Genomic DNA, 12,146 nt, shown 5'->3' with positions numbered 1-12,146 from the left:
CGGCTCCGGCGGGATCGTCCCCTCTCAGCCTCGGCTTCTGCAGGAGGAGCTGAAACTGCAGCAGAACCTCAGAAAAAAGCATTCATTTGTAATAGATAATGCACAGGCTTTAACAAAACCAATTTTTATTAATTACAGCACTTCAAGTACCATTTCATCCCTCTTGAGAGTGTCTCATTTCGAGACTAAGAGCAGTGTATCACAGTGCACCAGGACACCCCTCCTGCCCCGGGGATCAGCTTTGTTCGATAACACGCATCAAAGGGCTTTAATTGACTGGAGTGCATTTCTGCTCTGCCTTTTGTGGTTGCCCAGCCCTCAGCAGAGCTTCCTTTCAGGTCTTCTGAGAAGCCCTGTCAGCACCCAGCACTCACTGCTGGCTCCACAGCCACGGTCTGGGGGTGGCAGAATATATCGAGAGGTTCAGTCTCCCAACAGTCTGGAGATGGATCTGGGGTGTCTCCCAGGCAAAGGGTACGAGTGGGTGGAAGTGTCTATGGCCACGTGTGCACTGGGGATTGTCACAGAATCAATCACAGAATGTGCTGGGTTGGAAGGGACACACAAGGATCATCCAGTCCAACCCTCAGCCCTGCACAGGCCCATCTCCAGGATCCCCTGTGCCCCAGAGGATCACCCAAACCTTCCTGAAGCTCTGGCAGCCTTAGTGCTGTGCCCACTGCCCTGGGGAGCCTGTTCAGTGCCCAACCAACCCAGCTTGGTGCTCACCTTGTCTCTCCATCCCACTTGCTGAGTCTGGTGGGTCACCTGGGTTAGAGATATTTTAGGACATAGATCATGTCTTTAGTAAACAACTACATATTGGCTCAACAGATCCCTGAGTAATCCTCTAAGCACCCTTTTGATATAAAAAATATTGGGGTTGCCTTACAACCCTTCCTGAAATGTCATTTGTTCCACCTGTACGGTGAATAAAGTCTAACCAAAGACACAGCTGGCTCAGTGCCCAGGGGCTCCTCAGCCCCAGCTCCCCTCCATAACCACAGCACCAGGAAACAGGAGGGTTTAAACTCCACGGGGAGCCCAAACACGAGCCTTGGTCCTGCTTATTGAACAGTTTCCAAACCAATGGTTTGAAACTGGTTTGAAGCACCTTCTGTTGGCTGTCACGGAGCCGCATCCCCCGGGAACAGGCTCTACTTTGATTTTAGCCTAGACCTGTTAGACACGCTGAAAAATATCTTGTAGTAGATGTAGACATTGAAAATCCTCAGGAGAATGCCCAGGATGTAACTGAGGGACCTGAGAAGGGCTGCAGCCGTGCTGGGGAGGGGAGCCAAGAGGGCCCAGGGGCCGTGGGTGGGAGCAGAGGCGCCGCCGGCCGTCAGGAGATCGTCCGCCTGGAACAGGGCACACTCTGCGGCCACCAGGAGCCAGAGGAGCCTGGAGGCCATCCTGGCGTTCCTCACGGTCCGTAGGTGCCGTGACTCCGTGGGGAGGAAGGTGATCAGATAGGCCTCCAGGGCGACACAGCTGAGCAGGACACAGCTCAGGTGGGCGTTCGCCGTCAGCAGGTTCCGCGCCAGAGCTGCCGCGGGCGAGACGCCGGCACTGGAGATCCATAAACCCGCCTGCAAAAGCAGGCTCACCAAAACCAGCACGTCTGCCTTGGCCAGGCTGGAGATGAGGACTGCAGTGGACTTGGAGGAAACCTTGGCAGACTGCAGGGTGATCATGGTGTACACGCTGCCCAGCAGGCCCAGCAGGGTGCTGAGGGCGTGGGAAGAAGACAGGACGAGGTATTGGATGTATTTAAGTGCCAGGTATCTCCTCAGGTCTTTCATGTGGTCTCTCTCCATCAAAATGCCAGTTAAGGAAGAATACCTAGAATACATTAGAAAAAAAAAGGGTGATTAAATGTAAAATTAGTGGGATAGATTCCAGGCAAAGTGTACAAACACATTCCGGTGTCAGGAACTGGCTGTAGATTACTCAGAGCTCAGGACCTGAGCTGGTGTTTACACACTCATATCTTAAACAGGAATGAAGTTTGTAAAGTGCCTGGGCATTTTTAGGTAGCAGCATAATTGGTGTGATATTGCATTGAAAGGGAGTGAGTGGGAGCTATCCCTGTGTGGGTTAAGGCTACAGAGACCACCAAGAGGTTAATTGGGTTAAATTATTAGTTCTTACGATCTCAAAAAGAAAGAAAGATGCTTACAAGAGATGGAGTGAGGATTAGATGATGAGTGAGGATTATATGGTGAAGATCAGTATAAAAGATTAGCATAGGTGTATAAGAATTATGTTGGAAAGACCAAGCCATCAGATGAAGAGCCATGAAACAAGGATGGGAAGGTAAGGAAGGTGAGGTGGGAGATGGAAGTAAGGGGGAAACCCTCCATGGTTATCACTGAGAAGTTTTAACTGGTAGAAATCCCTGAAAATTTGAAATAGCAAAGATGAGGCCTGAGTTTGAAAGGGAGGAGTTGGACAAGAGGAGCCAGAAAATGGAAGACTTCAGCTGCCAGAAAATACTAAAAGAATCTGCTAATTCAGTTCTACTAAGATAAACAAGGAAATTGTTATCTAAATGGTAGAGAGGAGATAAGGAAGAACAATGTGGGTGTCTCACATTGTTAAATTTATTGGGCCCAGCTTCCTTCTGTAGCAGGATCATCAATCTCATGGGTGAGCACCAGCAAGTGTCACATTGCTTGACTTTCATTAAGAGTGCAAATATTGTTTCATGAGGCATTTTTATAGAGGAACAAGGCAAGAAATATGGACTAGATGAAACTGTGATTAAGTCATGCATAGGGATGGGATAGAAGGGAAGGCTCATTATCAGGAACTAGAGGAATAATGTGTCAGGTGGGGTTCTGCAGAGATCTCACATTTTGGGCATTTTCATTAACTGTAATAAGGAATTGGCAGAATTTGGGTCTTGGCTGAAGCACATGACCAGCTTTGAGGCCAACAACTCAAGAAAGGTGTCAGTCACTGAAGAAGTTTCCAGGAGGCTGAGCCCCAGAGATTTAACTAAGAGTAACAATCCTGTTTCTTTCATACTGAGCAATTATCTCCTTATGTGAATTCTCAGAATTCCCAATGGGAGTGCCTTGGAGCTGGTACTACTGAGCTTTTCCAGTGCAGTTACCCAACAGGTCTGGCTGGTTGCTTTAGTCATTGCCTGGTTTCAATTTTGATGGGATGATGATAATCCTGAGTGATTCCTCTGAAAGGTCCCGAGCCAATTTTGTTAAGACTGGGATTCCCATTGCCTGTAGAGACTGGATTTGTACCAGGTTGACTCACCTGAGGCTCACATGTGCCTGTTCTCCTTTGTCTTTTAAGTATCTGATCCAACTTGCTACGGGAATGCTCTGGGGAAGGGAGAGGGAAAATTTCTCCCTGTACTTCAGCTGAAGTTGATTTGGTTCATCCTGCCCTCGTTTTCCACAGTGATTAAGTAGAAAAGTGACTGTGCATTTTGTGGCAAAGGCAAAATCTTCCCAAGATCAGTGGTCTGTGCTCTCCCCATTAAGTCCAGGTGCTTTGAGCCCAGTCCTGGTGCAGCCCCTTTGGTGTTCCCTGTCTGCCAGGGTGGGCTTTGCTTCTCCACTGAGGAAGGGGAAGGGTTAATCTCTGACCATTGGTGTCTGAGCACTGGTTGGACTTAGATCTTTGAGGTCTCCTCCAACCTTAATGACTCTGTGATTGGTTTGATCATTTGTGTTGATAGAGCACCAATAAAATTGAGATCTGTTGGATCAAACCCACGTGGATCCACAGTGTGAAAGCTCATACAACTCCCTGGCTACAACTGGAGGAGAACAAACTTGTGATAAATACAGGTAAATCCTGATTTATCTTGTTACTCGAGCAAGTTGCTCCTTTGGAAAGGTACATTAAGAATGTTTTGTCATTATTTTTTTCTTGCAAAATGTCTGTGTATATTTTCATTAAGATATTTTTGAGGAGATAAACCATATGCCTTGATAAAGTTCTTTTTTTTTTATTTTACAACCTCCAAGGGCTGGATTTACAGGAGATCTTGTCCCTGTGGAGCATTTTAACTCTGAGTTTCTGGACATTGGGTCCTATCTTACACCCAGGGCTTGGTGATCAGCTCTTCTAAGGAGGAGTGTTAGGAATGAGGAGCAGCTGGTAGGGCTGGAGGAGGTGCCCAAAGCAGCCAGTCCAGACACTGAGGAGCTCAGAGTGTTTCTCACCTCCTCCCTTCTTGAAAAATTCAGCATTTTACATAACACTGCCAGCATTTTCCTTAACACCACAGTGTCCTTTGGAAAAGAACTGGAGTTCCCGGATGCAAAATGCCTTCCCACTTTCTGTTAGAGACATGGCAGAGGTGTCCTGCCTGCCAAGCCCCAGCTGGCCCAGGAGTCAGGATCATTGTCACAGGATCATTGTCACAGGATCATTGTCACGGGATCATTGTCAGGGCTCCCTCCACCTCTCTCACACTGTGATTTAGTGCTTAGAACTGCATCCAGAATGTAGCAGAACGAGGTTTGGAGGTTGGATTTCCTCCTTGGCCGCAGGGGATTTAGATGTTTATCTCTCCTGGGTGTCCCAGCCAGCAGGTCACAGGTTGTCCCCAGGCGGGGACGCTTTTCATACCTCCGAAGGAATCCGGGCACAGGGTAAGGAAACAGGTGACACCCTGGGCCAAGGGACAGGAGCAGGCCCGTGTGTCACCACACAGGCAGTTGGGGATGTTTGATAGGGAAAAAAACATCCTAATTTCCAATTCTTGCTCCAAATGCAGTTTGGATACATCTGCTCTGGTGTATTAAGCAGAGCTGGGTGCTCTCTCATGGTCTCTCTCATGGAGAGCTCCAGTGCCCTCCAGCAGAGTTTTGGCACCTGCCAACACACACCCTCTGGAATGCCGTGTGGGCACGGGCTGGGCTGTGGCAGGAGGCAGGGAATGGTGGCAGGAGGCAGGGAATGCTGCCTGGGGGCCACAGGGATGGTGAGAGGGCACAGTCCTTGCTGCTCTACCCAAGCTCAGTGCCAGAGATCCACCCGGGGCATGGCACTGGTCAGACACAGCCCTCAAAGAGGTGAGGCTGAGGAGGCACTGGATGAAGAACAGACTGTGCAGGGAGCACAAGGAGGGGCTGAAGGCACAGGCTCCTCATGTGTGGCTTCCCTGATTCCCACTGCCAATCTCCCCATCCACAGCCAACCCACAGCTGGGAATTCCTGCCAGCCCACCCAGGGCCCTGGGGAGGGGGAGCAGATGCTCCCCACCAGCAGAGCCTCCCCTCTGCCTTTACCTGGGCAGGTGGGATCATGCCTGGGATGGGGCCAGCTGGGAACAGGAATGGGGGGGCTGTTTCCTCAGTGTTTCCAGAATCGGTGAAGGAGGAAACCTGAGCCAATTCATCTGTTTCTTTACAGTTTTCAAAGCAGCCTCCTGCTGTCTGTGGATCCCTGTACGTGGACAGTGACACCTGGACAGTTCTTGGGAGGATAGAACCTCATTCAAACTCACAGGAGTTTTCCCGAACCAACACTTTGCGTTTTCAGAGGTACAGGTTTTATTTCCACAGGAATCTCTCTTCTGACACACTTCCCAAATTCCGATTAATAGTAACTTCTGTTGTTGTAATCTGACAGAAAATCACCTCCCACTCTTAAACAAATACTTCTTTTCAAAACTCCTCCCGGAATGGTGTCAAAGAATACACAGAAGAGGAGAAAAAATTTGGGAATGCAGATTCCCATGGAATATCCTGACTGTAATCAAGTGCTACTATTTAGTTTAATAGGAAAAATACTTACATTTGCTGGAAGAAGCAGCCAGGAATAGTTTTCTGCATCCCTGTGCCCCGTGTCTGGCCTGCAGCAGAGCCGAAATGTGCCGTTTCCCTTGGATTGTTTCCTGGTTTTTATATCCAGTGCTGCACGTTCAGCACCACGTCAGAGCACAGAGCCACGGTGACAGAATTTGTTTGGCTGGGCAACTTCCCCAGCACTGGTTTCACAAGGATTACTCACTGGGCTCGTGGCAGAGCCATTAACTTTCAGCTGTCTGGAAAAACTGATGCCCTGCGTGGAAGGGGAGCCCCAGACACTTCCTGGGAATCAGGCTGGAGCTGGGGCAGATCACAGGGTGCAACCCTGCACTCGTCTGGCTGAGCCAGCACAGGTTATCCATGAGTAAAAAAACTTATTCTGAGCGAAGAAAGGATGTCCCCTGGCATGAGAAGCTGGACTGGGCTCTCCCAGGGAGTGTTTGTGTTGGTGTTTCCTGGGATACCCAGGCTGGAGGGGGATGACGCTGAGCTGACGCTCCTGGTTGTTCTCCAGGTGTGATGTTGGATGGAAGCCAAGTTCATCCATGTTTTGGGGAGTCTTTGCATGAGATATCAGTGAAGAGTGGAGGAACATCCCACAGGCACTGTGGGATACATCCACAGCCACGTGAACCCCGACCACAGCTCCCAGCCCTGTCCTGGATGTCGATCTGCTGCAGCCAGGACATGAAAACAGGGAGCTAAAGGCTGTGATGGTTTCTGATCAACAGGGAGGGTTTGCTGCCTGTCCAACACCAGTCCTACCATTGCCCTCTTCACTTCTTGAAGGGATGAAGAGCTGTAAAAAGATAAAATGCTGAAATTCTGGGTGCTGCACAGCTCTGTCACCCCTGTTCCCCCAGGGGAAGGCAGCCCAGTGCTGTCCTCCCTGCCCAGAGCACGATGGCAACCCTGGGTCTGCACAGGGGCTCTTGGGAGAACATCTGCCAAAGCCAAAGTCCCTGAAAAAAGGGATTGGACTGGTTGGTGACTAATATAATTTGTGCTTTAAGTGTATAAATATTCACTTCTATATTTGATTTTAATGAGTGAGCTTTCGCCCGAGACTCCCCATAGCGGTTTTGTGTTTTATGACATTTTACAGCCTCTGTTGTGTTTCACAGCTCCTGTTACATTTGCTTATTTTCCTTGCCTGCCGTGGTGATAGAGCAGAACCCTCAGCTGCGAGGGCACCAACCCTGCAGGTGCTGTGCCCGCTTTGCCAGCAGCTCAGAATTTCATCACGACTGCGGAAAGATAAGACAAGAGCCCTCAGCCTGCCCGGGGCACCACCCATTTCATCAGAACGCTTCCCCAGGGGCACCCAGCCTGTGAGAACAGCAACAGACCCCTTTGTCTGGGGAGGTGGGAGGGTGGGAAGGGGGGTCTGGACCCGGCTGTGCCCAGCAGAGGGACGGGATCGGCCATGGGCACAGCAGGGAAATCTTTCCCACAGTTAATCTTTCCTTGGTAAAGATTAACATTGGTCACCACTCCCCAGGGCTGATGGGCTCTCTTTGAACCCACCGGTGTCTCCTGCAATGCAAACACAGCTTTCCCAATTGATTTCTCTTTGGTGTGAGGTGGTTTCCAGGATTTTTCCATAACCTGTTTGTTTTGGGCTGCACCTTTGTTTGAAGGCTCTGGCTGGCCCTGTACAGTGGTTACAGTGCCCTTTGCAGCTGAGGACTCCTCTTTTTTTCCCCTCAGCAGGTGAAATACAACAGAATTTATTTAGAATTGAGCCACAGGGAAGAAAAAATCAGTTTTCTTCTGTCTAAAATACTCCACTCCACTTTTGACCCCTGAGGGTTTCCGCCACTCTTCTCTTGCCATCTCATGGAATGGTTTGGGTGGGAAGGGACATCACAGCTCACCTTGTCCCACCCCTTGCCATGGGCAGGGACACCTTCCACTGGGCCAGGTTGCTCCAAGCCCTGTCCAACCTGGCCTTGGACAATCCCAGGGATGGGGCAGCCACAGCTTCTGTGGGCCCAGATAAATGACATCATCTGAATGTCTTGCATTTCGAGGAGGTTTGTTGAAAGTGCTTGAAGATTTCGAGGAAACTGAGGGAAGACAGTTTTCTTTGCAAATAACTCTGCAGCTTGGTCCTACAAAACAGGTCCAAACTCCTATTCCTTGGTGGTCAAGCATTTATCTGTCCTGAAGTGGTGCCATCCCATCCTGAGCCCTGGGCTGATTTATGGCTCTGGTGTGGACAGCCTGTGCTGCCCTTCTCGTGTTTTACTCTCATTTTATTTTTCTCTTAGGTTGTTTGAGAAACCAGAGCAGTTGCTGTCAGATCTCCCCCCAGATGAGTGACCTGGGTGTATTTCACAGCTCTCTCAAAAACACAAGTTTCCTCTTTTTGCCTTTCCAAAGAGCTCACCAGCAAAGGAAATAATCCCCTCACTTGTTTGATTGCCTTTCTTCTCCTTTTCCACTATAGAAAAGGAAATTACCTTTTAATGAGGACAAATGCTGGGACAGAGCATTACTGAAGTAATGTTTATTCCTCGTGGACAATAATTCCAGCAATAAAACAAGTTTCCAGGATTTCATCAGCCCACTTTGCATAGCTGGCAGGAAGGGTTTCCTTATGGGAGACAGGGAAAATGTTGATGGCACAATCCTGTTTGTCTAAGGTATCAAATCCATGAAGATAAAATCTACCAGATAAAATGCATAAAGAGATGGTGGTGATTCATAAAACTGGGAGAGAAGAGCTGGGTGCAAGAAGGTTAATGCAAATCTCAGTGTGTTCTGGCTCTGCTGACTCACATTCCCAATGTGGAAATGATCATGGTCACAGCACTTTGGGATGTGTCCTTCAGCCAGGCCTAAGGAGCTGAGCAGGAAAATCCCCACAGCTGCCTGTAGCTTTGGGAGCATTTGGAGTGAGTTTGGAAATTCTCAGCTGACAACTCTTCTGAAGGGATAGTGCAGGAAAGGCTGAGCACCCCCAGTGCAGGTCAGACCTTGGGGCTCTGGCCCTGCAGAGCTCTGCCCCTGCCTGCTCAGACCCTCCTTGGTGGCAGCTCAGGGGTTTCTCTCTGTGCTGTGCCACAAACACACCTCTGGGCCCTTTTATTTCTGTTCATGTTGTGGTTTTACCTCAGTCCCTCATTCGTACCCGGGCTCCCAGCAGCCACAGCTCCGTGGTCAGCTCGGTCTGGGGTCAGTTGAGTTCTGGGGATGTGCTTTCCTTTGAGTCACAGCATTCTGTTGTTCGGCTCATCTCCAGGGATGAGCCTGGCAGGAATTCCCCTGGAAGCCACAGACTTCCTCAGCCTTCTGCTGAACCTTCTCACCCACACGAGCTCGCCACACTCCTGGCTGGACTGTCTCCATCCCTGTCTGTCCTCGTGGACCCACAGCAGGAAGCCACACACTTGCAGTGTTTGTCTCAATCCACAGTTTCCTCAGTTTTGCCTTCCCAGTTCTCTCCCCCACCCCACCAGGATAAAGCCAGAGGCCATGTGGGGCTGGAGTTAAACCGTGGGCTGGTGCCAGGGCCATTTCCACAGTGAGGGACCAGCCCAGAGTGGCACGAGCAGAAGTAACAGTGTCCCATATCTCATCAAATGCACATGTCCCTCAAGTGGAGTGTTCTCCAGCCTTTGCACCTCTGTGGCCAGTGAAAGCAGAGCAAAAGCTCATTGTAGTGGTGGGAGGTAAATGCAGAGTCACTGGAGAAGCCCAAAGGAGTATTTGGGAATGCAGGAGGTGAGAGAAGGCAAGGCTGGAGTGGGGCAGGATTTGAGCAGGTGAAGCCTGTGGGTCAGAGCCCAGCTGGAAGTCCCAGACCACCAGCAACAGCTCCAATGCCATCATCCATTTCCATCCAGAGCATCATATTTGCAGTCACCACATAAAGCAACCCCTCATCCATCATGAGCTGAAACAAGTGCACGAGGAATTCCTGGTCCTGCTCCAGTGTTTTCCAGAAATCTTCTCTCTGAATATTGACATATTATTTTCAGCTGAAGTTGCCTGTCAGACAGAAAAATTTATTATTCTTTAGAAAACAATCTTAGGAGCTATTTCGAGTGTTATTGTTGTCTGAGAGAATGAAGGGAGGAAACAAATCCTGTGCTACTCCTTCAATTCCCGTATTGGTGAATGTGTTTGATTTGGACATCTGACAAATAGTTTCCTAGTGGGACCACAGAGATAAAAATGACTTCCATAGAAAATCAGTTAATTAAGAAAGAGACCTAAACTGCACCACTGCCAAAGTTGAGGAGATCTGAGCAGCTTGAGTGCCAATCCGGGGAAATGCGCTTGGAATCACGGTTGTCCCGAGGGAGTCATTTAAGGGTGTTTGTGGAGAGAGTGTGTAAACACTGCCAAGATTTCTTTGTGTTCTCATGCCACGTTTTGGATGGGCAATAATGGAGCTGAGCCTGGGCAGGTTGAACCCAGAGCCACCTGGGAACCATCTCAGCCTTTCAGTTTGGGCACAGCCCTGGAAGGTCCCACAGCAGCTCCTCGGGAGCAATCACAGGTTTATGTCGTTCCCTTGGTCAGGAAGAGGGGTGGGGGATGGCTTTGGAGGGCAGGAAGGAAGGGATTGTTAGTAATGGCTCAGCTGAGGTTGAGAAGGTCACCTTGGAAGAGAATAGTGGATTTGGCCAGATCAGTTGGGATTTGGCGAAGGGGAGGGATTGAGTTGTTCATACATCAATGAGTCCTGGCCAAAATCTGCCTCTCCAGCACACCCTCAGCTCAGGTCTCCACAGAGACCCGTGTCCTCCTTGCATGGGCCTGCCTTCAGTCCCCATCTCCCTTGGTGCCTGGCTCAGAGGGATGAGGATCCTGCACATCACCCCAGCAGGGCTCCAGTACAGGTGATCCCCCTTTCCTAATGCTTACCCTGGAAGTGCCCTGCTCCAGCTGCTCTCACCTGTTCTGTGGCTGCAGAACCTGCTGGAAACCCTTCCTTCTCCTGTGAGCACAGAGAAGGCTGAAGGATTCCCAGCTTCCTGTGGCTTTATTGGGATTTGCCTTTTCCTCTCTTTTGAAGAGAGCAGTGGGGTGTGTAAAACAGGGTGTAGGACACACCTGCTGCTCCTGGAGTGGTCCATGTGGCTGTGGAGGTGCAGAAGTGCTGGGAGAGGTCCATGGTAGGGATGAGGCAGGTCCTCGAGCTGGTTCTGCCCTGACACGGCCCTGTGGGTTTGCTGGAAGAGCTACTCCTTCCCAAATCTCTGCAAAACAAAAATAAACAACCATGATCCTGTTCCGTGGAGTCCTGCTGGGGCTTGGAAAAAAGCATTGTGGGAAAAATCAGAAGGATAGAAGGAATAATGCACTAAAGTACAATTAAATAAATAATGAGGGGAGCCAAGACTTCAGCTGAACTAATGGCTTGTGGTTCCTGCAGGGAAAGGCTGAGAGTGGGGAAAACATCTGCCTGATGCTTTTATAATTCTGTTCTAATTCTGTAAAAGTGGAAATGAGAGGCTGAAATTGGATTTTTGAAGCAATGGGAGGACTTGAATGTGGATGGACAAATGAGAAGGCAATGCAGAAATCAGTTGTTAGGGCTGGGCACAGAATGCTCCATGTTCTGCAGATGTTGTCTCTGAGCAGGCAGGTCTCCTGCCCTCCCTGGGGACAGGCAGGTACAAAGCACATGGCCCACAACCACCCTCCAGGACTTGCAGGAGGTTTTGGTGCACATGAGGAAAGGTGGAAGAGCAGCTACAGAGCTGCCAGGCAGGGAGGAGCTGTGCAGACTGAGCACAATGTCTGAAAAACAGCCTTTGACATCAGCCCCTTGCCTGTGGCAGCCTGGAGTTTAAACAGAAGCGTGGCTGCTTTGTCTCAGAAGTCCTCAGATGGCCAAAAAAGGCCAATTTTTATGGTGTAGGATGATGTGCAGATATGTGGAGGTGTTTGCACAGAAATCTGAATTCTCCCAAGATGGGGTTGGTGTTGCCTGTGGGCTTTGGTGTCAGTCCAAGGCCAGAAATCACTCTTGAGCCAGACCTTGCAAAGCCAGCTGGGTTTTGGTGCACAAAGAGCCACAGACTAAACAGATAGAGCTGTGCTGGGCTGCTTTATATATCCATGTACCCCAAGTATGGCCAATTTGGAAAAAAAAAACCTCAAAAATGACTTCAGGGAGCTCATAGAAAGTTGGGGAAAGACCTGTGTCCACCTGTGGCATTGACTGAAGTGACCTGCATCTCTCTAACTCTCAGGATGATGGAGCAGAAGCAGCACAAAGGGGTTTAAGATGTTGTTTGGCAACGGGTGATGAATTCTAGTCTTTACTGGGTGGTAATTCCAGCAGTCCTTCAGCTCGCTGCTTCTTGGTGCTTAAAATCTATTGGAAGAGACTAAAAG

General features: G+C 49.6%; 1 protein-coding gene across 1 annotated transcript; it reads right to left on the bottom strand.

The window, feature by feature from the left end:
* Window positions 1–1,062: 1,062 nt before the first annotated feature.
* On the bottom strand, window positions 1,063–6,184 carry LOC127471327 (uncharacterized). The gene is made up of 2 exons (XM_051788089.1): window positions 5,776–6,184; window positions 1,063–1,845 (listed from the first exon to the last, which is right to left on the bottom strand). The coding sequence occupies exons 1-2, from the start codon at window positions 5,811–5,813 to the stop codon at window positions 1,158–1,160; spliced, it is 726 nt and encodes a 241-aa protein (XP_051644049.1). The 5' UTR covers window positions 5,814–6,184; the 3' UTR covers window positions 1,063–1,157.
* Between the last annotated feature and the right edge of the window lie 5,962 nt (window positions 6,185–12,146).

This window comes from Manacus candei, unplaced genomic scaffold (genome assembly GCF_025592945.1).
Source record: "Manacus candei isolate 608988 ecotype Guabito, Panama unplaced genomic scaffold, ASM2559294v1 h1tg000003l, whole genome shotgun sequence".
Classification (NCBI taxonomy): Eukaryota; Metazoa; Chordata; class Aves; order Passeriformes; family Pipridae; genus Manacus; species Manacus candei.
This window is presented reverse-complemented; position numbering and strand designations above follow the sequence as displayed.

Bases quoted from the DNA above. Each gene is read 5' to 3' on its own strand.
- LOC127471327 (XM_051788089.1), bottom strand. From the start codon at position 5,813: ATGCAGAAAACTATTCCTGGCTGCTTCTTCCAGCAAAT. The intron at 1,846-5,775 runs GTAAGTATTTTT...AATGTATTCTAG, and splicing joins GGCTGCTTCTTCCAGCAAAT to GTATTCTTCCTTAACTGGCA.